The sequence below is a fragment of the Anas platyrhynchos genome, chromosome 1, assembly GCF_047663525.1.
Source record: "Anas platyrhynchos isolate ZD024472 breed Pekin duck chromosome 1, IASCAAS_PekinDuck_T2T, whole genome shotgun sequence".
In the NCBI taxonomy this organism is placed as follows: domain Eukaryota; kingdom Metazoa; phylum Chordata; class Aves; order Anseriformes; family Anatidae; genus Anas; species Anas platyrhynchos.
Window position 1 is genome coordinate 98,276,359 of NC_092587.1, and position 27,983 is coordinate 98,304,341.

The 27,983-nt window shown below is 37.6% G+C and overlaps 1 protein-coding gene and 1 long non-coding RNA gene across 7 annotated transcripts in view; both read right to left on the reverse strand.

Moving 5' to 3' along the window:
* LOC106016455 (uncharacterized) overlaps positions 1-3,977 on the reverse strand; it is a 71,535-nt gene extending 67,558 nt beyond the window's left edge. Inside the window, exon 1 of one of the 3 annotated variants that reach the window (XR_003494752.3) lies at positions 3,663-3,977. This is a non-coding gene — a long non-coding RNA (uncharacterized lncRNA). The remainder of the gene's footprint in view (positions 1-3,662) is intronic. The other 2 variants (XR_011804102.1, XR_011804101.1) reach the window with 2 other exon arrangements.
* Positions 3,978-13,621: 9,644 nt separating this feature from the next.
* The window catches only part of CADM2 (cell adhesion molecule 2), a 655,415-nt gene continuing 641,053 nt past the window's right edge, over positions 13,622-27,983 (reverse strand). For all 4 annotated transcript variants that reach the window (XM_038185409.2, XM_038185405.2, XM_038185399.2 and 1 more), the window contains 2 exons: positions 22,951-23,076; positions 13,622-21,287 (listed from right to left, as the gene is read on the reverse strand). In XM_038185409.2, the coding sequence (XP_038041337.1) occupies positions 21,169-21,287; positions 22,951-23,076 (245 nt within the window). In that variant the 3' untranslated portion in view covers positions 13,622-21,168. The remainder of the gene's footprint in view (positions 21,288-22,950; positions 23,077-27,983) is intronic.

Sequence of the window (27,983 nt, forward strand, 5' to 3'; positions counted from 1 at the left end):
TGCCCTTATTCACAGATTACTTTACAGATCCACAGATTAAAGCATTCATTTTCTAAAACTTTCCCTGATATAAAAATTCAGCAGGAGCTATTTACTGAGGCGCGTCTCTCAATGGCTCCAAGGTGGCAAGTACAAGTAAAAAAAAAAAAAAAGAAAAAAACTTTTCCTAACCCTTCATTTGACAGCTGTGATATAGCTAAAAGCCAAAATAGACTCATGAGGTTCACAGGCTTGCTTGACCTGAAAGCACAAGTTGTGAAGAGCAAGATGAGAGCATACACCTTCCACAGACTGTTTTTGAATCCAGCCCACTGACAAAGGCTTCAGCAATGCCGGATCACATCCCAGCAGCATTTGGCTATTTGCCTGCTGTGTAGCACACTAGCATGGTTCCTGCTCAACCAGGGACTGAATCCACCAGATCCTGCTCATAGCATGTACACAGGTGAACCCTAGGGGCCGTATGGATGACATGTTTATGCATACAACAAATCCACCTAGAGCATGTCAACTAACTGCCTATGGCATACACTGTTCCTTCCCTGGGACTGGTAGCTGCTGGACATACCTCTCCAGGATTCCCCAGGCCTCAAGGAGTCAAGATTTGGTAACTGGAAGGCACCAAGTACAGACTTTAGTGGGGAATAACAAGCCATTGCTCCTCTGGAAAGAGTATGGGGTGGGTGGTCACCTTTAGTCAGTTATATTAGTTCAGATATTGCACTCAGGCTGGAGCCCCAAAGCACCACACCAAACACACCAAGTTATCCTCTAATCTTCATGCTGAAGCAGGTCAGATCTCTCATGATACCAGATAGACTGGGCACAGTGGATGTGGTTCAGCTCATACTTTTATCCTGCCTCTAATAGCAGCAAGGAAGACAGACATTCAGGAGCACAACGTGGCTCTGCAGGCTCAGTAGTCAATTCAATGACTTACATAAAGGAGGCACTAGGTGTAACCAAAACACCAGTGCCAGTGGTAGGACACTGCATGAGGCCATGGCTAGGGGCTCAGGAAGTTGAGGGAGGCTGCACTGCTGCCAGCTGCAGCATCCCCCAGCTGCCATTTCAGCTCTGCATCACCCCTGGTTCTGGCAAAGTAACCGGCATCACTTACCTATTGCTATCTACTGCTCAATTCCATTTAATTGGAATTCATACCCTGCAAAAGCAAGAGCCTGCAGCTAACATATTCAGCATTAACCAACCTAATCTGTGCTAGTTTTCATGGTGCCCGTTTCCTGCTCCTCCCCAGTCACGCACAAGCCCTCTTAGAGGGCGCCGTGGAGCACAAATGGAGCAGCCACAGCAGCTGCAAGGGCAGCTGGGGAGCAAGCAGGGGAAGGAGTTGTGCTTGTCCACATGGTCTCTCTACTTCATATTTAACTCCACAGCCATTTTTTCCATGCCAGGCAGCTGTGAGGCTCTGTTAATACACCGCCTGAAATCTATTTTCATCTAGCATTCAGAACATGACTGTAAGTGGTTTATTGTTGTCATACTTTTAGATTACTTTAACTTTAGGAGCACTGCCTTTCTCCTCTTCATTTTTCCTGGCAATACACACTACTTCTCTTCCCTGTAAGGTGAAAGATGTATAGACTGCTAGTTGTCAGTGCTTGCAAGTAGCCATTTAAAAGCAGATATTTTTTGTCAGCATTTTTATTTGTGAAGCCGCTATGACAGATTTGGAAATTGAAGCCCTTGATTTATCTCCAGGCTGAAAACTAGACAGAGGCAAGGACACTGTGAGCCTTAGGAACGAAATTACAAACATGTCATTACCTCCTTTAATCTGCTCTTGTTTCTGTGAAATTGCTCCAGACAACCCCCAAAATCCATGCACTTTTACAACAGAAAAAAAAAAAATCTTTTCAAGCTATTTTCCACTTGTATTATTTGAGGCTACTCACTGTTAACTTGTGAAAAAACAAAGGTTAGTAAATATACTGCTTTTTAACATGTGTAGGGAGCTAAGCCAAAAGACGATCAACATTCAAAGCAGCCATATCTACATAAACACACTTGGTTCCCCCCATTTTTTATTTTATTTTTTTTTAAATCTTGTTTGACTCACAGGAGAAAGACTGTTAGATAGCAAGTCAGACTTGTACTCAGTTCAGGCTACATTTGGCATAATGCAACGTAACAGCTGGCACATTGAAGCCATGACAGACAGACTCCAATCAGGATTCGTGTGATGGGAGTAGCAGGGGTTGTTGCAAAGCAGAAGCAAGAGGCATCAGAGGAGCTATAGTGAGAAAGCGGCAAAGAGCCCAAATCCCCTTTGCCTACTCAAGCCATTTCTGTTAGCTCTTCCTTTCCCACTGCACTATAAACCTACACAGAAATTAGAAGAATTACTAAATGTATTAGTTTGTATTGTTACCCATGTGACAACATCCATGGATGACTGGAAGAGATCTACTGTGATGAGGAAGGCTTGAAGGGGGTTGCACATGGTTACATGAAGTACTGTCCCTTTCCTGAGCCAGCCCCCACATAGATGCTGGCACTTGTGGCAACTCCTAGAAGAGCCGTGCCAAGTGGAAAATTGCATTGCCTTAGCTGGGTGTATAAAATTCCCTTCTCAGCAAGAAGTACTCTGGTCACCCTTAAGCTATTCAGCTCTGAGATGGCCATCCGATGCCATGAGAATGGATGGCCTCATGCTTTGTGCATTTTGCCGAGATGCAGAAACAGTGACAGACCTCATTTTGTCTCAAAATCAGACAGTAAACAGCAGCAACGGTGCCTCACATAAGTCTAGCTGGGTAAAGAACTGGCATGCCATGGAGGAGATCTTATTTCACCTCAGATCTGGGAGAAGGCCAGTCCACCTGGAAAATTCAGAGACCACAGCTTGCAGCACCTGTGCAGCCAGCACAACTGAAACAAAAGCAGTCCAGAATAGTAGGAGGAGTGCTTTTCTCCCTCCTTTTTCAAGTTATTTGACTTTGCAGAAGAAACAGCAGGTCCCTAGCTGTTAACCTGAAGTTATTCTCATCATCATTGACCCAGCGAAGCTGCAATCTTATTTATCCAAGAGCTGGCAGCAGTGACAAACAGACCCTGAAGCAAACGTGGGTGCCTGTGGAGCCATACCACTTTACAGGAGAGCACTTGTGCCAGAACTGAGAAGACTGACACTGGGGAACATGCAACCCCATTACCCTTCCTGGTAAATCTGCTGTCTGACCTGCTTTCTGGACGAGGTTCAGGTAGAAGGCTCCAGTACTGAGCCCAAATGAATTGTTGATTTATTATAGGCTCAACTAATTTGGCAAAGCTCCAAAGAAGGGTGGAAGTTCAGACATATCCCTTTTAAAAGCATTTCCTGCTATCTAACTCACCACATTGATTTTTTAAAATGTGTCTGTTGTCAGAGGGCTGAGGACTATGTCCCAGGAATCCAGATCCACCTGACTGGCACTAGCCTTGAGCTCTAAATGTCTCTCTGGGACGTAGGCACCAAAGGTCACATCAACATATCCCTTTAATCTTTACATCCTTTTACCAGTCCATCCCTTTGCCTTCAGACTCCTTTCCATAACGTGAGAACACTACTCACCCCTTAACACAGACCTCCTTTAAAAATAGAAACAGTAATCGGTGAGAAAAGTTGGATGCTGCACCAAGCTAAGGTTAGCTATACTCACTGTCATGCTGCTGGGCTTCAGTTGTCTGTCAGAGGTATGATCACAGAGCGCTGGAAGCGAGACTAGAACCCATTATCAAGAAGGCCAAGACTCAAAAACAAAATGGGGAAAAAAAAATAAAAAAGCACACTGATGATACGCTACTAATGTAAAAATGAAAAAAGACACAGGCCTGAGTGAGGCACAAATAAACAAAAATACATAGAAAACCGTAATGAGCAGAACCTTAAAAACAGAAGGCTTCATGCATAAGCACAAAATAAATAACTACCACCTCCTCCCCTTTCTCTCTTTGCCCCCATGTCTCCCAAGTAAGCCAGCTGTGAAGGACAGAAGCTGAGGTCAATGACAGTCAATGCCACAGTAAAGGCAAGGCTAAGCGTCCCCACCTGAGAAGCCAATCAGTCAAATGAGAAAGTGACATGCAAAACCTGTGTGGAAGGAAAGCAAGGAAAGGGAAGGACCAGGCATTACCAGAAAAAAGAAATGGTGCCCAAATTGTGACTTTCTCTCTTTAAAAAAGTATTATTCCTATCAGAAGGTGAAGCTGCACTGAAGAATTCAAATCTGTGATGGAATCATCACAAGCAAAATAATAAAAAAAAAAATTAATCACCAAGGATTAATGAAACTCCCATTGTCATTATCCAATTGGGCCAACTTAATGATGTTTGCTATTATTAGGTACTTAGGTTGGAAGTTGCCTTCCCACATAAAATTGATCTTTATGATGAGTGAATCAATTTGCTTCATAACTTGACCATAACAATGTAGAATTCTAGCTGTAAATTACCATTTTAATCTTTCATTTATGGCATAAATACTCTTTATTGCACAATACTCATAGTCTTGCATATTAACTATGCAGTGGAATTTACTACAGGCACATAATTTCTTCATTTATATGGTATTTTGTATTATTTGGGAACAGGTAAATTTAAAACACATTATTACATAGCCTCCACTTTGGAAAAGATCATTTGAGATAAATACCTCAGAGTGTAATTTCAGTACCTAGCATTAAAATTAAGTCTTCATCCACTTGTATGGATTATGACTAGAGCAGAACCATTCTCATGTCAGTGAGATGAGAATCACATCCACAGTATGGAAAGATCACTTAATCTGATTTTTTGTTGTTGTTGTTGTTCTAGAACTTATGATTGACAGAGTGCCTTATTACACTTTTTTTTTTCCCTTAACTTTAAGAATATCAAATGAAATTAATCATAGCCTAGAGGAGACAGTTCGAAACCTGCTAAGAATTATATTTGTCAGTGCAAGCTTTACAACTCACTTGGACTAATTTGCTACTGGCAAATATATCACTGTCATATACTTCTGTAAACTTCGCATTTGCAGTCTTTTGAACTAACCGTACAAGCTGAAGCACTGGTTTTAAATTCTAAGAGTTTAAAGGTCTCTAACTCTGCAGTAGCTCCAGTAAAGATGTATTGTTATATTACCACATCTTCTAGTAATACTTATTGTTTCACCCATATCAGAAACACAGAAAGAATGGGGAAAAAAGTAGAAATTGACTACTTCTAAATAAAGCAGTGAGCAGCTGAAGTGAAAAACAAACCAACAAACAAACAAAACAAAACAAACAAACAAAAACAGAGGAAATGAAATCTGTACAGGAAAACATGTATTGTGCAAATAGGTTGTATATTAGCATCATGCAGCATCCTTAATATCTTTATTATTATTATTAATTGGTTTGTATGTTGCTTCATCTTTCTTGGCTTGGTTGTGTTATGATACACTGAGACTATCCAAACCTCTTATAACAGAAAAGCAAAAGTTAGAAGAAAGTCTCCAGCAGTTTTTGTCATTTCAATACCTGTCACTACTGTCAGTTCCCTCCAAGTTATTGATTTCTATTTGAAACAAATAACAAGAACAATAGCTATGCTATTAAAACTCGTGCTCTAAAGCAAAACCTTAATTATGACCTCATATTCTCTTGAGTCAGGATATTGACACATCTGACTGTCACACCGCCCATCTGCTTCCAAAGTTGTTTTGCCTTTACATTGCTGAAGACACAAGGTAAAGGTGCTGATATTACAGCAGGAGATGAGTCCTGTGGAAGACATGTTTTTTCTGGTCGCAGGATTCAGAGGTTCCTGCTTATTTCCAAACTAGGCATTATAGTTCCAACTCTGTCAGATATTTGAACTGGGGTTATTAATAAATTCAGTAGATCCTGCTGAATTCAGTTGATTTATATATGTGATTGTTGCAGATTTTTGTCTTCCTGATACCACCTTAACATAAAGGCAAATCAAATAGGATTTATTATAAGTGCTAAACTAATGCCTAAGTAAGCAGCAAAGGCTGATTTTTAACATGAGAATCTCAAAGTGCTTTAAAAGGGTGTCTTAAATATTACCTCAATTTTATAGAATGGAAAGTGTGGTGTGGAATGGATACCAGACTTGATTAAAAAACAAACAACAACAAAACCCAGAAAAACCTAGAATTCCTGATTTTGCTTCTGTTGGTTGAAAAGCTTTGAAGAAAACACCCCCAAAAGTAACTACACCCCCTCAAAAAAACAGGTTGACCCAAAATGTATATGCATACATACAGAAAGAGAGAACAAAAAAAAAGAAAAAAAAAAGTTTCAGAGAAGTCTAGGCACTTAAACAAATATATTTAGAGAAATCAGTGCATATATCTCAAATTTTGAGATCAGGTTGGATGTAGATATGTATTCTCTAGCTTAGCTGCTGTGGGATTTTTGGTTAAAAAGAGGCACAGGCACTTTAGTAAGTGAGACAATCCTCAGCCTCATTCATCACAGCTCAAGACCCCTCTGAGATGTCATTTTGCAATATGCATTTCATCTGTGTGAATAGGCTTTCAGATTCATTACAGTAGGAAATGATAAGAAACCCAGGTACTTCCAGGCCTTTTTTTTTTTTTTTTTTAAGGAAAAAAACAACAACAACAAAAAAAAAACAGTAAAACCTTTGCAGTCCTTTGTTTCTTAATGTTTTCCTCGGATTTTTCAATACTGGTCATTTTCAAAGTGTGTTGCCTAGTACATGCCAATTTAGAAAAGAATATGGCATATCAAGAATCTAAAGGATAACCTCAAGAATTTTTTAAGCTTTTATTTTCTGTGCATAGGAAAAGGAAAATCTCCTGGTGAGAGATGATGAGCAAAGGGACCTCTCACGCAAGAGTCTTGCCGAGACACTTCTGCATTCAGTTTGAAGTCTGGTTCACTGTTAAGGAACTGGTGCTGTAATACACACCAGCCAGCTAGACGAAGCTGTTAGAGCAGTCCCATCACACAAGACCTAGCTGGATCTTGGTGCCAGCTCAGTGCCTGCCAAGGATTTTGTTTTTCACAGCAAACTGTGCATTTGAGTGGCCGTTTGGCCAGCAAGAAGCAAAGGAATGCAGGTTAGTCACACTGTGCTGGGCACTGCGTTCTTTAGAAATCAGTCACATGCATTTCTTAGAGCTCAGCGCAGCTACTGAGAGCAGCTCTACTTGGGGAATTTTATAAGGACGTTTAATTCCCAGACCTTTTCCTGCATTCCCACAACTCTCTCACATAACTACTTCTCAGCAATATCTGCTCATGATTTTCCTCTGTCATATTAGCCAAATTCTCCTGTAGTCTATCACAAAACATCCCATAAATTCCAGTAAACAAATACGCTCCATTATTTTTTTCCTGCCCAGCTGTAATTGCACATTTTCTAACTTGAAGCATTTCACTACTGGTACATGACTATGCCAGACACTCATCCTTCCCACTATCATCCCACTCCAAATTTCTAGGCATTAGCTTTATAGCTTGTGTCTTTGAAGAGCTCATAAATGCTACTAATGCTACTGTAATGCTACATGCTACTAATTTTTTCCTAGGCTAGACAAGATGTGGGACACTCAGCAAGACTGTAATGCTTCTTGCATTTTTTTTTTTTTCAGATGGCTCGGATGCTGCCTGATGAGAACTTTGACATAAGAGGTCATTTGAACTGAGGGGTGAGGAGACAATAACAAACCCCAAACTAAACTAAACTCTTCTTCACTCCTTGCCCAGAATGACACTACATCCAATCCTTTTGAAACAGCAGTAATTGGGTTCTGTGTTTCCTTACGTCCATCTGTATCAGGAGTAATTTCACAGAAGTCCAGAGAGTCAGGCAGATTTTGAAGTGAGCTAGCTTTAATAGAAGTTGAATTTATTTCTGAGGTTCTCTCTTTCACCTTGTTTAGTATATACATGATGTTTGCCAAATCATTGTTGGTTCTTTATTAGAAAAAATAAATCAAACCATAAATTAGCTCACTCATCAGTGATACGGGGTGGCAAGGGCTGTCCTTTATTCATTTGCAATGATCCCAGTTTCTACAGAATACTTCATTTCCATTTGCAAGAGAATTTCATGACTAGTACAATGAACTCTGTGGCTCATGAAATTCTGACATTGATCCTCCCTCCTTTCTTTTGGTTAATTGTAACAAATTTCATTGCCTTGTTGTAAAGGAGATTATTTCAGGGAAGAAAATTCCTGCCCTGGATATATAAGAAGGTGACAGATTGCCAAGTTTTTTTCTCTTGAGTATATTAATAATGTACCAAGGTTTAGCTTCTTTCTGTATGAATTTAATAGAAGGGTTTAGAGTGCCTTTTAGCTAATAAAGAAGTGAGGATGTCTGGGAGTCACTTTTTTTCTATTCTTTTTGGCAAGCACCCGAGTAAGTGGGTGGCAGCTGGTTACAAAGGCTGCAACTGTACTTGCCATTTTCTTGTGAAAGCTGAAGCAAAGCCCTGGCCTGAAGCAATTGCTGCTGAGTTCCTTATGTCTCCAGTATGGTTAGGGAGCGGAATTATGCAGATGCAAATATTTATATCAAATATGCTAGTTCTAATTGAAGCTGCTAGTATAGTTATACCCCAGAAGAATAAGGAGGGCTTAGACAGTGTCATAATTTCTTGTTAGTTATGGGGAGGATGTCTCTTGTGGCTACAGAAACCTCAAGCCTTTTGCTTTATGCTCTACCGTATATTTTATGCTGAAGGTGTTGCCTGTAGGCGACCCGCTCTCTCCTGGACTCCTTACTTTTGTGTGTGTTTTCAGTGGTACTCTTTGATCAGTTTGAAGGCCGCCTGTGAGTGACATTACAAGTCCTTTCTGCCAGGAACCTGATGTGATGCCTCCTCAGTCCCAGCTCTGGGGACTTTAAGGCATATCAGTAGCACCGAGTGACACTGTCAGTCTGCCATCGTCTTCTCTTTCAGAGGCCTTTTTCTTTCTCTGCCTTTGCTTTGAAATTTCTATTTCATTCCTTTCCTAAGCTCTCAGGACTTTTTGTCATCTTATCTGAATCTTTGGCTACATCCCCTTTCTTTAATTGTGAACCTCATGAGGCTTGCACTGCTGGGTGAGGTAGCATTGAAGCACTTCCTCCTGCCATCAATTTTTTTTTCCTTACTTCTGTCATATTTCTTGTTCTTTCCCATCCCACCCAGCCTATATAGTTCTCTTCCCTCTATTCCCAGTTCCTCACAGGAGCATTTATTTGTTAGCTTTGTGCATTAAAGGGAAATACCTTTCTGTCCGTTTTTGCCCTACGACAAGGCAGGATTGTCATGATTCATTTCCTGAATGAAAACTTAGATTCAAGGCCCCAAGGGAATTGAAACTAGCTACACTATATTTCCCTTCCACTCGGAAGGAAATAAAAAATGATGCTGGCAGAGAAAAGTATGTGATTTGGTGGTCAAATCATACAGTGATCTGGTGCTCCTGCTGACACCAGCACTCTGCCAAGCTGCAGTGCAGCCGAGGAACAGCAGCACAGCCAACATCCCAGGAGCAGCAAATGGCAGCTTCAGGGACTGATGTTGAATCTCTCTCCCACTTGAGTAAGTATGGCCTAGCAGAGTATGGTGGGCAAATCCAAACTGTTTTCCTCACCCGCTTTTGATAAAGTAGGGCATTCCTTAGAAAGCCTGAATATGCCTCCTGGAGAGAACTGTTCAACAAAAATTGCTTATCAATGAGTAAACTGAGTATGAGTTTACCTGTGCTGCACAAAGTATCAGTAGCAGCTGTACAGGTGTAAAACAAATGTGGAAAAGAGAAAGCTGTATCCTGAGAGACCACAGTAGGTATGAAATCATGAGCTTGGAACAGTAGAACAAGCTACCTACTTGGGTGAGGACAAGGCATGGAAGAATTCATGACATAAGTACTGTCTCTATATGTGTTCACGTCTACATGTCTTTGCACTTCTGCCAATGTGTGAGCTCATGCAACCTGAAGAACAAAACCCCTAAATTATAGCGCACTGCAAATTTCTTACAGAACCACAACCCTGCATTCACATTTCAGTAACCTGTGTTACTGAACATAACACATAACACATTTCAGTAAGCTTTCTTATGCTCCCTTAACCACCTGTCAGAGAAGAGGCTTATGATGTGTAAATGAGTCTCTGTAATGACCTAGTGACCTTCTTCCCTTCTACTCAGTGAAAAGATGTAGTGCTCAAAGAGGATTTCATCTGCTGTATAAGGGTTGTTGTAAAGGGGGAAGATACTAACATTGTTTTTTTTCTGGCTCAAGGCACCAAAGGAGTGGTTATGGGAAACAATAGCTCAATCTCAGAACTGTCCAGTGTCACAGGATTACTTCTCACCTAGATCAACTTCAGCATCCACATGCAAACAGGGAGCTAACCTATCAGATGTGCTACAGTCGTGCTAGCTGAAAGAAGAGGGTGCAAGTCTCAGTTGCATCCTGATTAACATCCTGATTTGTGCATTGCTGTGCCTCTGTGGAAGGCCAATAACAACTCCCAAGCTGACACAGCCATATTGCTACCCTCCCAACAGGAGTACTGCTGCCCTTCTCTACAACAGCAGCTGTGACCTTTGCATCTTGAGGCAAGATACCCGAAGGCAGTGGCAGCAATTCTTCATCTATATGACTTCTCAGGTGACGTACAGCAGCACCCTCAAAGGTGTGCAAAACTTGGCTGCATTTTCTTAGCAACAAGCAGGCTCAGCCTGCTCTCCACAGGCTACATTGGCTTTCTATGTTTTTTTTTTTTTTTTTTTTTTTTTTTTTCTGACCATCATCAGTAACTTTATTATTCTAGCACAATGAGGGTTTTATTAGGAGAACAACCTAAGACTGGAACATTGAATCCCACAGGAAGAAGTGACCATCACAAACTACCAGTTTATTCTCCAAGTACAAAGTTTTTTATTTTTTTTTAATCTACACTTTTTACATAAACATAGGGAAAATATCAAAATAAATGAATAAATAAGACACAATGCTTCATTGCACACATACTCCTCTGCGGGGAGTGGATGAGAAAATAAATATGACAGCTCTTAGTCATGTTGCTTTCTGCTGTTCTGGAGGGTAATCTCATACTACATTACCGAGTGCAATATAATGATGTGCTTTAAGTGAATCACATCATGGTATATGCACTTTTGTCTCCAAGGTGAGCATTAGATACTCCGGAAAAAATAAAAATGCACTGGGACAACTGCAATATTATAAGGGATATTTTCTTTTTCCTGAGACAGAGCTGAGACAGAACTAAAAGCCCTTACAGAAGGTATACTACCCCTTTTAATTCTCTGTACTTCCTGTTCAAATTAAACTTTCCAAGTTTAAATTCTGATTTGCTTGTTTCTTCTTCTTCCTCCCTTCATATCTTACATACGCCTATCTTTCCATAAGTCTCATCAACCTAAAGTCTCTTAAAATGGCAGGGTTGACAGGTTTGCTGGGTGTGTTGGCATCAGTGTTTTAGAAAACGTTTCTTGCTGTTCAGTAGCTCTGTGACTCTGCTGGTTGGAGCAGTTTCTTTTTTTACCCCTCGTAGCTGAGGCTCTAGAACTGAATACAGACTGAAAAGAATAGCAGCAGCCTGTCAGGCTCCCCTTTGGTCCTACACCTGCAGAGGGACAAACCTGTCTCCCAAGCTCCTGGCATGGGCACAGCTTTTCCTCCTCTTCCTGTGTCCTCCCTCCTCCACCCAGCCAGCTGGCATGACTTGGAGGACGTGCTCCTCAACAATACACCAAGCAGGGATGGTTCCTATCCTCGCCAGCTGACATCAGTGCTAATTTCCTGTAAAATGCCACAGAATAAAGAAGAGGGTTCTTTCTAAAAATCTTTCCGGCTTGCTTAAAAACACTGTCTTGTTTTTTCCTCCAAGCAGACTGCAGAATCAATAAGGCCCTAGCCTCTTAGTCTTAAGCAGCAGAGAAGCTGTTGTGACCAACTCAGCAGAAGCAAAAGCTAAGGTAAGTAAGTAGCCCAGAGCTAATCAAAAGTGCCCTCCCGTGGCTCAGGATGTTGCCAAGTGCTTAAAGCAGAACCAGAAAGCAATGTCGCATGACTCTTTTGTCAAGCAAGGAACCATGACCATTATCCCCCCTTGATTATCTCTGAGTTTCCTTAATTGCACTTACCTTCACCTTGCACTTACCAGCAGAGCTTGGCCAGGTGTTGTTCTGTAACACTACTTTTGAAGGTGGTGTATCTTCATATAGATGACTGATAACTATTAAAAGAGGTGAGTGGTCTGTCTTCTGCATCCATGCATAACATGACAGCATGGTACAGAAACTGTATTTAATGAAATTTCAAGCAACCTTTATAGTTTAAAAGAAATGTTTGTTTTCACTTGTAGTATTCCCATTGAAGCAAAACAAAGCAAAATGAAACAAATCCAAACAAAACAGAAATGCTGTCTTTTAATACTTTGGGGTAAAGGGAAGGCAGGTATTTTTTAGCTGTTGATAAAAGAAGCATTCACAGATTTAGGGCTCCTATTTTTCTATTTTTTAAGAGATTCATGTGAGGGGTTAGGGTAATCAATGCAAGAATCTACTCTGAGATCCAGAAAGGCACAGAGCAAAATGCAGTTATCTCTCATAAAACTTTTGGCTGAAGAAGGGGAAAAGGACAGTTATAAAAGAACAGCTTGAATGCAGAAAAGTATAAATGCACTGGTGGATTGTGCCATTTGGCGGACAGTGTCTTTTTCTGTAGGTACACTGACAATTTTCAACCTGCATTGCCTTAACTCATGGGCAAATAACTTATCTTGAATTCTGCATAGCTGTTGTATTTAAAAAGCATGGTATTGCACATTATAAATTGCTTAAGGGAACATATTTTCGTTTAGTAAAAAGAAATAATAAGGACAAATCTGACGAATGCAACAAGTCTGTATAGTTCTCAAATGCAGGCTTACTTTGGGTCATAGGAAAATTGCCATCAGAGATGCACAATAGCACAGGCACAATAGCACTGGTACTAGTGCTCTTTGCACAGAGGCACTAATTTATGCTAGTGTCCCCCTCTACATCTGGGATTTGTTTCTTTTTCATAAACATGGACCCTCTCAAAATTTCCTCTTCACATTAAATTTGTCTCTCTTCCTTTGACCCCAGTGGCCTTGTTGTCCTTTACAGCATCAATTCAAGCATGGTAAGTGGTATAGAAAACCTTGCATGAATTCTTTCTCTCCTTCAGGGGGATGAGCCACCATTCAAGTCCTACACACTCAAATGCCTGTGCATTTCAGCTCTTGACCTCTTCAGAAGCATGAGTTTCTCCTACAGTGAGGACAGCATCTAAAAGTTGTTACTTTGTCAGTCAGAAGAAACTATAAAACAGTACATAGTAAATAGTCTACAAACATTAAATGATATAATTTATAATTATCTGAAAAACACCACTCTCACAGATTATTTTCTTAGATAATTGTTTATAATCTCAGGATTAATATTTAAAGAAGTATATGATTATAAAAATTCTATCAGAAACAGCAAAAATGGCTCAGCAAACAGTCTGTGTGTACAGCCACTGGTCTAAATCAACTCCACTGCCAAACTGGCAAGCATCAGGAAATGTATTAAATGAATAGACAATTCAGAAATGTCCAACAGATAACTAAAATTGAAATTTTATTTTTTTTTTTCAATAATATTCATCAGACATTTTTCTGACAAGACTTTTCTGAAAGATGAAGTGCAAATGGGAACCCTGTAAGAATGTTCAGAAGAATTGTACATGACATTTTTTAAGCGCCACTAAGTACACATTGAATACTTTGTAAGTATATAGGCATAGCAACATGCAAGTGTCATGTACCTAACATTACAATATGCATTTTGTCTGCTTAAAGTTGTTAATGAGGAAATTAAATATAGTAAATGTGTCTCCATCAGCAGTGCAATATGTTTAATTCCCATGTTTTTTTTTAAAGGTTAGTGTTTTTATTTTTGAACCGTTAAAATGTATCCTTCCAAAGGCCATAAACTGCCAGTATAAGGACAGAGTATATTGGTCTTCTTAAGAAAATAGACTTATACTGACTATGAACACATGAAGTTGTTATAGTAATTTCACAAATTATGCCTTTTTATTTATTTTAGAAAAGTTCCTGCTGAACTGATTTTATATATTTGTTTGTTTGTTTGGTCATTATAAAATACCTGGGCTAAAAGAAGAGGATGCACAATGAATGCTTTATAATTCTGTTCCTGAAGAACTAAATAGCAACTCAAACATGCATTAAGGATTTGAGCCTCATTCTTTTGAAATCAATAGGCATATTGTATCCAGCTTTTAAGGAAGCAAGACGTATATGAATCCAGTAACCCATGAGTTCACTCTTGGCTCACTGCGGAGGCAGAAGCAGATGACTGTAGGTCATATTTGCTTATTCCTATGGATGTTATATAGGGGTATAAGGAAATCTGCTTTTACTGAAAAAGGATAGTATGTGCAACTATGTATTTACTAACATTAATTAATATTCACGGAAAGGAAGGAAAGAGGAAGTGCTAAAGAATTCAGTCGAGCAATTAAAATTTTTTCTCCTCTTAATAATCAACACTGACAGTTTATGATGTTCACTATTATTTTCTTTATAAAAACCCTCTTTTTGAATGTATTATGAAGACCCTTCAATGGTTTCATTATAGACTAGGACTAAGAAAATGCGTGTATCTAGAAGAAAATAGTATCGGTGATTTTCAGCACTACGCATAAGAGCAGGGTAAGGCTGTGTGTAGTTTGTGCTGAAATGTGAGATCAGAGCTCACACACGAAACACTGCTGGCTTAACCCTGAACACAGGGAAAGTGCTGAAGTGCTGACCCCAACAGGCTTGGCTGTACATCTGAAATCTTAAAAATAAATAAATAAATAAAAATTAATCCTCAAACTTTTTTCCAATAGTAACACAGACTGCTCCTTTCAGAAGGGAGGCTTTGTTTTATACTTCCATTCCAATCAAACTGCTGCTTTTAGCCAGCAGAGAATAAATGACTTAAGACACAGAACAAGGAGGGATGATCTATGGTAAACACGGAAGTCAAAAAAATTTTTTTTTCCTCCCATCTGCTGAAAGAAACCCTGCCTCAGGTATCCCCTAGTACTGCAGAGACACTGTACTGGCTCTACACTACTTTCTGTCTGGTTGTGAGTACATTAAACAGTGCTGAAGAAAATGAACATGGTATGGAAATAAGGTGATTCCTAGATGCTGGAAGAATTCCCTTAAGGGCTGCTAGAAGCGCATGAAGCTTAGAGCATCCCAAAAATGTGGAGCGATACATAAGTGTGCTGTTAAACCATGTTTGTACCCTTATTTCCTCCTGAGATAAAGCAAGTGCAGAGTGCTGGGTGAGATTCATCGACAGAGGAAGGAACTGTGCTAGCTTCTGTCAGCACTAAGTAGACATCTCTCATTTGCATTAGAAGTAATAGGTCAGACCCACTCTGAACAATCATGTAGGAAATCATGTAGGAAGTGCCACTTCTGGTAAGAGCTTCTACTCAGCTCTGTTGACATCAAAAGCTGCTCTGTCCATTTAATTTTCTCTTATTGTTTCCAATAGTCCTTCCCTGTCCCTCATGCATTGAATGTTTTAATGTAAACATGCTCCAGCAATATTATGTTTAAATACAAGTAAGAGACATCCCAGAATATCTCAACAGTATTGGTATTGCATATTTAATTCAAAAGCTTGCATGTGCTTTAAAAAAGTTTCTCTTCAAAATTGCATGCCTTTTACTGGAAAGAAACGTGTTGCAGTTGGATTGCATGTCATTGTCTTGTACCGACTAAATATTGAAGTGTTATAGCAGTTTATTTTTAAGCTGTTTGGGATGAATCCCCAGCCAGTGTAAATTGGCCACACATTTAAGGCAATAGAGTGAAGCTGATTTATACCAGCTGAGGCTGTGTCCTTATGCCCTGTTATAGTCTCATAATATCCCAAAGTTAGTAAAGAATAGGGCAAGTATCATATCATGAACCCAGGCAATATTTTCTGTCTATTTTTAGCAGAAAAAAAAAAATATATATATATATATATAATTATCTTATTTCAAGACTACATCAAACACTCAGTAGTAATTTAAAATGTATATAAATATCTCATAGATAGTATTTAGACTAAGAGGTAGATGTCATATTCTAGGAACAGTACAGTGCGGAGTGATGCTAATGGTAATTGCTAAATGCATCTATTTGCCTGTTACATATAACACAAAGGAGGGTTATATAGTAATGGCAGAAATAATAAAAAAAAGGCTTACAATATTCTTTTCTTCTTTTGCTATTGTATGTTATTTGCCTTTATCTGTCTTTCAGTGCATTCTTTCTAGTAGGGTCTGATGGAAAAGTGGCAAGAATAAAAATGATCAGTAATACAAAACTCCACGTTTACAAAACGTTAGCTTTATTATTAAAGGCATCCTCTTTACTCTGATGGAAGCATTTGGTACTTACAACTTAAGATTGCCTGGCGTTACTGAGCAAGTAGTGGAAATTCCAGGTGAGGTGATTCAGCAAAATAGGGGTCAGGAGAACGCAGTTCTCGCTCTCTTTCTCTGTTGTTCCTGCTAAAAATACCAGGGCATATGGCAGCATATTTCAGCATTTTAACATACTAGGCTCCCTTGAGGACAGAAAAGAAGAGGAAGTTTGTGCTGTTGAGCCAGAAATAGATTACTCAACAGTGTTGCCAGACACATGGAATACTGGCAGCAAAGTTGTTAGCAGAGTCAGTGTCTTACTTTGCCTAAAGGTGTTTCAGTGGTATTTAATGGACCTTAAAGAGGTGGAAATTAGAGCTAGTGGGAATGAGAAGTGGTATAAGCATTTTTATAAATTAGTTGTAGAGGAATTACACATATTGCATTAGGATATCAACTGCTTGTATATGTACCTTTCAGGTATTCCTCGTGACTGTTAGGGGTTGTCTCCTGCTTGAAATAATCAAAATGCATATTATAATTACATGGTTTTCCAATATCCATACACAGCAAGTACAAGATACTTACATGTAAGTACACTGTATTTACCTATATTTTTGCATAGTTTTTAGTGTGTACTTTGTGCCACTTAATAAAAAGCATTACTCACATATTTTTTGTTTCCTTTTTCTCTATTAGGCAGCTTATTCAATTAAAGTTGAAGTAGATGGATTTTTGGTATGTTCATCACAGATTACCAGTTCCTAGGAGTGTAGAGATCAGACACTTGGAGGAGTCTGGATAAGCGGTGGGGGAAGCTGCAGCGTGAACATGAAGATTTAAATCACCTCCTTAATTAAGAAATGTAGTATCAGATTTATGGTGCTGATTTTATAAACTTACCTTTAATTTGAATGGAATTGTAAAGGTAAGAACTCTGCTTTCCTTTTGGTAACACTTTACAATAAGTGGCACTAAATTACACTATTACGGCTATGTTACAGGGAAGTACATGTAACTACGCTGTAACTGTTGATATAGCTACTGTACATGTGCGTACATGGTAACTTCAGTGCTGTTACAATCATGAATTACATAATTACAGATGAATCTGTCCTTTTTTTTTTTTTTTAATTGAAATAGATATATATATATATATTATACTGTAATGAAAATACACAAGATGTTAACTTTCATGTCTTATTTAGAAAAGTTGGTTTTCTTCACGTATTCCTTTATAGAGGGAATCTCAGTGCAAGATGAACCATTCTTAAGTAACGTGAAAGCTTTTTAAAGTGTTCTAGCTTAAATTCTGAGCCTCAAGTTAAACATCAGGTTCCTTAAACCGTTTCTTGCTTTGTCAGTTGACACTAAAAGAGTGGGAGGATGCACCCCTTGTCTTCTGATGCATCACTTTCTTGTTCTTGAAGCATTAGGAAAAACGTTAAATTAAAAACAAAAACAAACATTAAAAATGTAGAAATAATCAGCAATCGATACTGTAAACAGTACACTGGCAGAAACTAGCTACCTGGTCTTGAGAAAACTACTCTGCATGTGCATGTGGGAGAAGTCACAAACATTTTATCTAAGGTGGTTCCCATTCAGAGCCTCCATTTTATGCATTTGCTAGATACCTTGAAACCATCATCAAAGGGGACTTTCAGAATGGGATCTTGAATGAATGAAACAGACAACGGGTTAAAAAACAGCCTACTGAATATCCTTAGCTTTGAGTCATGGTTCTGCTTACAAGAGAATGATGCCTCTTCACACCTGGTGTAGTAATTTAAATCTGTGAGGACTAGATAGGCTTGTAAAGTGCTACCCAGTCAGAATTTGTCATTTATGACTGCTTGTTGTGGTGTTTTCTGCATCTGCTTTGCACAGATGTAAGCGACATCACAAGGTACAAGCTAACAGAAGATCAACTGCATTAAAAACCCGCACATGTGAGAAACTGCAATTGAAAACCAATGAAATATTCCATTTCAACAGGCCAATTTATATCTGTTTTTGCAAAATTTAAATGCTGTTTTTATGCCACTGGAGAAAATGGTTCAAAACAGTTACCCCTAGGGCAATCTTGCCTGACCTTGGTTGGGTAATGGTTCAAGTAATAACCCTACTATTCAAGCAAGCTGGAACTAGGAAGAATGAAAAAAAAGGCATAAATACCACACCTGTGGGGAATTCCACTTGAGCAAATAAGGCCCTTGTCCAGGGAAGCACTTCTTTTTACGCATTAGAATAGTGCCTTACAGTTCAATGGAACTTCTCCCATGCCTGACGCTGAGCATGTACTTAGATGCTTAGCTGAGCTGGGCCCCAGGTCCTGAAATAAAACCTTGTAGTATATGATATTGTACTGTAGCTAATGGGACTTACAGTTGTGTCAAGAACCCATATTTTTGGTACTAAATAGAATGACTTCCTTTGCCAGCCTTCTTATATGTATGTGTTTTGAAAGACATGAATATCTTGTAAACCTATACTAGTTTTCAATGTGTCTAGTAGCACCTACCTGGTTCTCTCAAACTACCATATTATATTAACATATTATTGCATTTTTCCACAGATGGGTATGGAGTGAACTGTAAAAACAAGCATGCAATCACATCAATGCAGACTTATTTCTTTAAAATGTCATACTGTATATGATTTATTATGTTAACACTCAACCACATCATATTATTTAAGTCTGTATATTTTGAAAAAAAGTGCTGCTTTGATTGACGTCACCCTTTTTTCTTAGAAATCAACAAGATAAATGCTTCAACAAAAACAATTAAAATACTCTAATATTGTCCTTAAAAGGTTTATATTCTTCTGATAAATAATCTGACAGCACCTTTATCTTCCATTTTACCATACTACATGATGTCATATTCCAAACTCTCCTTTTCCCACACAAAAATAAAATCCCAGGAGAAGGTCTTTTACAGCAGACCATCATGCTTTTAGGCTTCACAAGTATAGCAACCAGAGAGAAATATTCTTCTGTCAAAGGTGCAAAACTTAGGAGTACAACAAACTCCATTGAGACTAACTTGCATTCTCCAGTGTAGAATCATTACCAAGAGCTGATATGGCAACCTTGTTGCTTCATTGGAAGAGGAAATAAGCCAATGGGCTTATAGTGTTTTGTTGTCGTAGTTAAGAGCATGTAATTTTTCAGCTGTTAATTACACAAAAAATTTCAGAAATAACCCAAACAGAGACTTTCACTGTGGAGCTAAAAGCATGGCAGGAATTCTCTATCATTCACGGTGACATAATTTTGTACCTCACAAAATGCATAGACAGGAATTTAATATAAAGAATTAGTCCATTTACTGTATACACAAAACATATATCTTTTGTTTTAACACTTCTATTTTTTTTTCTTTTTTTTCCCTTTTTTTCCTTTTTTTTTTTTTTTTTTTTTTTTGGCAAACCAACATAGAGAAGCAGCTCTGGAACTGCCAAATTAAAAACTGAGAATTTTTGCAACTCAATAGTATTTTTTAAGGATAGTAATCAAATGTGGTTGTAATTTAAAACCTGAGGCTGTGCACTGGTTGTTAGCTTAAAACTACCTTTCAATATAACATTGTGCTTCCATTGTATAACAAAGAAAAAATTAACAAGAACTAGAAAAGTTTGCTGCTGAACAGTGCTAGGACATACAGACAAAAAAAAATACTTATACATGTTATCTACTCAGAATATTGATTTGAGTCATATTTAAAGGGATATAATGGACATTAGAAAATGCTTACTTGTGACTGACTTAGCTACTGCCAGAAAAGTTAAATATGTATCAAATAATGTTTAATTGAATTTATTATATGCACTATATACAGATACTAAAATGTCTTGCAGTTGTGCCCCATGAACACTTCAAATTTGAGTAGGCAGGTGAGTCCATGTGAAGCAAATAAATTATAAAAACAAAAATTACTCAAAACAACCTCTAATCTTTGTGATTCCAAAAAGCATAAGGGCAGGACAAATTTGTTTCAAATCAAGCACTATTATCTAATTTTGCAGAATTTGTATAGCTATTCAGTATGTTTTACCACTGAAACATGGCACTGTTGTCAAGGTACCATTTAAAACATAACAAAACAAAGCAAAACAAAACAAAAAAAAAAATCAATGGACAGTTTTTTGTTTTTTGTTTTTTTTTTCTTCCCACCAAATCCAAGCATACAAGAAACTATTCTACAAAGATTTCTGTTTGTATTTCCTAGGGCATATGTCTCAAAAACAAGTTGCTCTTTGACATGTATAAAACATTTTTTGTAAACCTCTAATCTTAGACTTAACTTTTTCTGTAAGTAAATTATTAGTATTTGTTATGAATATTGTTCTATGACACACTAGTAGGAATCATGGTAAAAGAAAACTGAAAAAGAAGAAAGCTGCATAACACTTAAAAATACAGAAAACTTGGATTAAGATGATGATTAACATTGTTAAGGCTGTATATTCAAGCACTGTATGTTAAGAGAGCAGTGGATATGAATTTTAGGCAATAAGAAACGTCCTGCTTTATGCATGATACTGTAATTATAGAATGAGGATGTCAACAGCTGATTGTTGGCATAAACTGGCTACTTATAGCAGGTATGCAAGTTAATAGAGATAGCAGAAGATGGCAGAAATGAATTCTGAAAAATGATAGCCAGTTTTATCCAGCAGTCAGCCTGATAAGTAAAACTCCCAAGATTCTAGCTCTGCATCTAAATGAAATACTCTTTTTTCTCCTCTGCATTGACTTGGCTGCCTTCTGCATTGATAATGGCTGTGTCGGCATCAGGTGCATCTTCAGCTCCTTTTGCTTCATTTGTTAAATATGTTCCTACAGAAATCAGCACAAGAAAAAAAAAAAAAAAAGATTAGTTGTTTGTTTGTTTGTTTGTTTGTTTTAGTTTTACACTATATTATAGGAAGTATATTCCTAACAATACTCCAATTGCCTTATGAATGGACAAATATTATTATACAATTTTAGTGTGAATAATACAAGTATGTTCAAGTTTCTAATTTGTCTAAGAAATATTTATAGTATTAACACTGGTAATCCACATACACACATTCACATATATCCACATTAAATTAAGGAAATATCTTAAGAAAAGTCCATCGTATCTAGCTACAGTAATATGCAATATATTTTGCAATTATACAATAAGTGATAAAATCTTGGTTATTTTGATGAATGGGTACCCATAACAACCAAACCAACCTTGGAGATTTAGATATTCATAAATGCTTTATTTTTAATAGCCACTGTTTTTTGTACTTTTATTTCACATGATCTTATCCATGCATTAATTTTGCTTTAATTTTATTGAATTATATCACGGTCATTTCCAAAAATTACAAAACTGAGGTAGTTTCTTTAATTAAACCCACTCATATTATACTATCACAGACATTCATATGCTCAGGGTATGAATAGAAATAATTGTGTACAGTCGCCTTTTTCCTTTTTGAAAGTATGATTTATGGCGGCATAAGATGCATATGTTTTCATTCAGAAAAGCAATCAAAAGAGACACATTTTCACTAGCTTATTTTTCCCCCACATAGTCCAATCAAATTAAAATGGTATTTTTATCATCTTAGGTCTGCTTACCATATGATTATCCTACCTAAAGTGAAATTTAATGAGTTAATGCCAACACTAATCCTTTCTTCATAGTTTTGTTTTTTTTTTTTTTTTGGGGGGGGGGCGGGAGGGTTATGGGAATCAACTGAGTTTTAACAAGTGGTCTGCAAGCCATTCAGAGGTTAAATCTCAAAAAACGATTTTGGAATTAACTAGGTCAAAATGGGATCATAGAGAGGCTTAGTCAGAAGTCAGTGTCACTCTATCCCTCTTATCTCTAATGGTGGTGAAGATTCAAAATGAAGGGAACAGAGTTCTTAAGGTAAAATATCTGACTAAAGTAAAGCTTGACCCAAGAATGATACCCTTATTCTGGTAGGACTATTAGTAGGGGAGTCACTGATCTGAAAATTCCCAATCAGTATTTAAAATTATCTTTTAAATGAATATTTAAAGTATCAGCAAAAAATCTTGTTATATGTAATATAATTATATATTATTAAATACTGATGTATTATTATCTTATTTTATATATATATATATTTTATATATATATATATATATATATATATATATAATATATATATGCTGCTGAGCTGATCTACTAGTTAAAATCATGAAATTGTTAAATCAAGAGCCTATAGCTAAAGGCTAAAACCAAGAGGCAATCTTGTCTCTCAGTCTCTCTAAATCACTGACTAATTATATGGGCATGTAACTAAATATCCTTTGCCTTAGTCCAGTGAAAAACTGGATAAAAATTCAGGAACTTCACTCATGACTGGAGTGTTAACTGAGCTTGCTTGTCCAAATAATTCAGTAGATGGGGAAGGTGAAAGGGAACAGCATTCCCAGGTGAAATCATGCCTTGCTTTCAAAAGGGACTGAAGTTCCACTAAATCTATCCTACCTTTATGTCTTGCCAGGTATCGACCAAGGAGAATTATAGAACATAGCGTTACAAAGACAACTACAGCCACTATTCCTCCTATAAGAGCATGGTCAGGTCCGGTCTGTCCAGCCAAAGCATTTGGATCTAGAGGGAGAAACAAAAACCAAAAGTGGTCCTATACAGACAAAAATGACAGGAAATTTCACAATACCAAGTTTTATACTGATCATCCTGAAAATAGGGCATTTCTCTGTTTAATATTCAGCATGGTTATTCCCATTTTTACTACCAGTATCTTATCAACAACATAGTGCTGCTTGTATTCCCAGATCGTTAAAACCCTGAGGATATCACAGTTACAAAAAATATTACCTTCCTCTTCTTTGGCAGAGGTTATTAAATGGGAAAGGTTTTTGGTTTTGTCCTCGTCATTTTACAACTGAAAACCTGGCCACAGCTATTTATAGAAGGAAAAACAAGGAGCTGAGAATTGGGGATCAGATAGCATCAGCAGAATAGTGTCTGCATAATACATAATTTATAGACTTGATTCTCAGTGGGGAACCCTTATATATTCTCTTCCTCTCATTCCTATCCTATTGCACCAGAAATAAAAAGGCAGATAAAGTGCAGCCTTGCCAAGTTCCTCTGCACATGGCTGAGTCTGCATGAATTTGGTCAGATAAAGGTATCAGGCAACCTGAAAGATCATCATTCACTCTCAATCCTCAGTTTGAGAATTTACTGTGAATACTCTATTAATTCCCAAACTGAACAAGATGCAATATATACAACAGAGTACTAGGAGCTTCATTTCACTAACTCTGGGCAGGGTGCTACTGTAAATACTGTCAGATTCAAGCTTCTCTGCTGGTCATTTGTCTGTTCAGTTAGCTGGTGCTTTACAGAAGTTGCAAAAGGGCAATCATGGAGAAATGACGCTACTTAGGGATGAGTAATTCTTTGGAGCTTTTGAACAATGAACCAGCAACCTTTGACTGTTGACTCATCTGAAATGTGCAAAAGAAATAATAATAATAAAAAAATCAATCTAAGGATCCTGCTAAGATTGCTGTTTTTGTGAAAATGCCACTGCTACAAAGTAATAGTAATTCTCTCAAAATGCTATTAGCATGTTCTCTATGTTGCCATCAGTCTACACACACTGCTTCAAGGGCATTTCCCTCGTAGGAACTATTTATATTCTACAAATAGTTTGCAAAAAAATTCTTTGTTTTGCAAAAGAGAAAGGCAGGAAAAATATTTACACAGAAAAGAGAGCAACCCTGTAAAGATGATTAAATGGTCTCTGATAACATCTAGGAACTGCGATTTTGTGATACCATAACTACATTCTGCTGACCAGGATCACTGTATATAGATGAACTATATAGATGCATTATATAAGCATTATATAGATGAAATGAAAGAAGCATGCTTTTCACTCCTTTTGCAAACTGTCAGGCAGACTGAAACTGCACTTTCAGGATTGCTGGAACACAGAGCAGTGTGGTCCATGGTTATAGACACTGTTCTGCTCTTCACAGTCACTGAATCCATGAGACATGGCTTCTCCACTTATTGCTGGCTTCACAACTCCCAGCTGTTTCTCTTCTGGCTGCTAAGAAGACTTTGGGGGGAAATGCCTACAGCAATTCTGCAGACGTGACAGCAAACTTGTTAGGGCCCTCAAGAAAGCTAGAAACACTTCATAGCTGTACCTGCCTCCTCCTCTGTCCCTATGAGCCTCTTGGTATGATGCTACTGTCGGTTCACTATGCTGAGTATGGAGGATCAGTTTGAAAGGCCATCGGCTCTATTTTGGTGATCAAAAGTGACCCTGAGCTTCGTATGCCAGCAGCCTTGTGGAAAGAAACAAGAGGGCTGAAGTCTCATCACCCCAAAGCCACAGCTTGGAGCCATCCTTCCCCAAGCCTTGCTCTGCTTTCCATGGCGAGTAAGGAGGTGATCGCTCACTTAAGAAAATGGAAGGTGACAGCTTGCTGCAGAACTGTCAGCCTGCTAGAGCCATCTAGCAAATTCCTCCTTCTGTGGTGCCTGTGGCAAAGTTGCTGTAAACCTGCTCCCTGTGGCAATAAGGCAGCACAAATTTGGGCACTCAGGAGCAGCAACGTCCCCAGGTGCTGCATGCAAGCTGCAGGAGATGCTCTTCCTCAGCACCAGGCCAGGAACAATATGAACTTGTTTTCTCACTAATAGTCCTATATACTTGCTAATATACTAGCAGTAAAATTAATGAATTAAAGGAGGTATTTTGAGCGATAATATACTTCCTGATGCAGAGTATAATCCAAAGAAGGACTAGCATGGCACTTTATCTGGAGGCATTTTTTGAAAAGCTGATTGAAGTATACAAGCTCAATACTCAGATTTACACATTTCTCTTCTGTGAGCTTTAATAAACATTACAGATAAAAATGCTCACAGTACACTGTGATGAATATGCCTCTGTGTTTTCTTCCTCAGGTGATTTCCTATATATAGGACCTCACTCCTCCTCTGACATATGCAATTCAATGGACTACCTGAAGCTAGCATAAATATAAGGTTCCCCACATATAAATGAAGGTTAATGACATTCTACTGTTTCTGTTGGTTGACATTTTTAACTTTAAAATTAATTTTACCTTTTAATTGGAATGCAAAGGTAGTGTTGTATTTCTGGTAAAATCTCTTAACATTGGTATGAAAGAAAGATTATATTGATAAATACTGTCACACAAATTTGTCCACAAATACATTTTTTTCCAGTATTACCACTGAAAAAAAATATCATTTATTTTAAAAAAATAATGAAAAAATAGATGGAAGGAAAGGAAATAAAGAAAGATCCTCAAAAGTGTCCAACATTTTCTTGAGAAACAAGCACTCTTTCATAGCAAAATGAAAATCTGCACAACATAAACAATACTATAAACAGAAAGAGCTCCTCATAGAAATATTATCCTCATAGAAAAATAATGTTAACATTAAATATAAATATGCCCTACATTATGCATACAGAGTAATGCACTATACATTTGCCATTCATGAAATGACCTAAGCCCCATGAGTGAATTATAGATCTGGGACTATCTACCATCTCATAAATAATTACTATGTCCAAAAGTGCCTGAATGGTATCTGAAAGGTACAGCAGTTTAGAAAATATGTCATTTTGTATTTTAGGTATTTATACAGTGAAGAAATACAATTATCCAAGTGCTCTGGGCATTTTCATTACCAACTCCCACTGGAGTTGGTGAAAGTGTTAAGTATGTATTTGGGTGCTGACCACTGCAAAGTTTGCTTTACAAAAACAAAACAATTATTTTTATTATTTTTAGATTATCATTATAAGCTTCATGAACTTTACCATGTAAATCTTAGCCTGCCACATACATATATCCAGTAAATGAAATCTTAATTATGCAATAAATACTTATAATTCAGCTGTTTCCAGGAAAAAAAAAAAAAAATCAGTCTGTTCCTTTTAAAAATATAGACTGTTTTTTACTGCATGAGCACAGGAAGTAACAATACTCATGGACTGAGACAATGAACTTCAAATTTCTTATCAGACTAGGTCTACAAAGATCTATTTTTTTTTTCCTCTCTTTTGTTTTGTTTTTCAATTATTGAAGAGATTAAGAAAATTTTATAGTAGAAAATGACAGAAAAGCTCATAATTATTTTTGTTTGTTTGTTTGTTTGTTTGTTTCTGTCCTAAATGTAGGAAGTACCTTCATAATACTGATTGCTTATATTGTGAAATTCCATCTGTTTTCAGCTTCTGGGATTTAATGTTTGTTCACAGATTTACAGAGATATATTCAAAATGAGTAAGAGAAAAATAATGGATTGTTCATTAAGGAGTAAAACATCAGATAAACCTTACACCTATTAAGTAAGTAGATAAGTGCATTTTGTGACCTGATGACTAAGTTTCAGTGTAAAATATTTTTATGTGGTTTCACACATTAGTTAAGCAGAGAAATGCTGAAACATTTTTTCATGCTTTTGCATAAAGTATATGGTAATTATTCATCTAATTTCATTTTCTTCCTGCATAAGTTTCCTTCTTATTTATGCATAGTTGACTTAACTGGGCAGGCTGCAGGAAAGGGTCAGATAACCTTTTCCCGAGCCATGGGAGAACAGGCACATCTGTGAATGCTGAAATAGTTGCTGATTTAGGGGACTATGCTCAAGTAGTCCCCTTTACTGTAAAACTTTATTTTTGCGTATTTTTGGCACTGGTGTTAAACTAGAACAGTTACACAAAAATCACTTTGAATATGACATACCTAGTTCTGAGGGATCCAAAATAATTATTTAAACTGACCGTTTACTACTAAAATAAAAATTAGAAATAAAGGCCCTAATTTGCTCTGGAGCTTAAACAGCATTCACAAAATGAAGTCATATTAAGAAGACATATTATTTGTAAATTACCGTTCCTTAAGGCTGGAAAAAAGAACAGGAATGTCCCATTTCTCAGACAAGTGCTGAAACCAGCAGCCTACAGTTAGTTTTACTAATTTCATGAACAATCCATTACTCAGGCAAAAGAGAACTGTTCCATCAAGAGATCCTAGGGAATGGTAGCACGTCACAATTATGGCAGCAAAATCTCTTCAAGTGACTCCTTTCCCCAGATTCAGGGGCTTACTATCACTTTGCCAACTCTTCATGCTTTAGACAAAGCCATTGTTTGAAGGGCCTGGCTCAAAATCAGGTCAGTAAAGCAGTGTGTATTTAGGGGTGGAGACACCTTAAAAGCACTCCCCCACCACCCCACCCCCTCAAAAAAGAAAGAAAGAAAAAAAAAAGGCAAAAGCTCTGCCCTACTCGAAGAGCTGGTAAATTGCTGTAGATAAGGGCAGGGTGAGAATGTGTGGTGGAAGCCAATGAATATTTTGAAGTACATTAGTGACAGGACAATATAATGCAAAAACAAGCAAGTAATGGACAGGGAACTATGCCTCTTCCATTTTTGGGTTCTCTGAAGCTCACCACTAAATATAAGTTAAATTAGAAATATTATATTA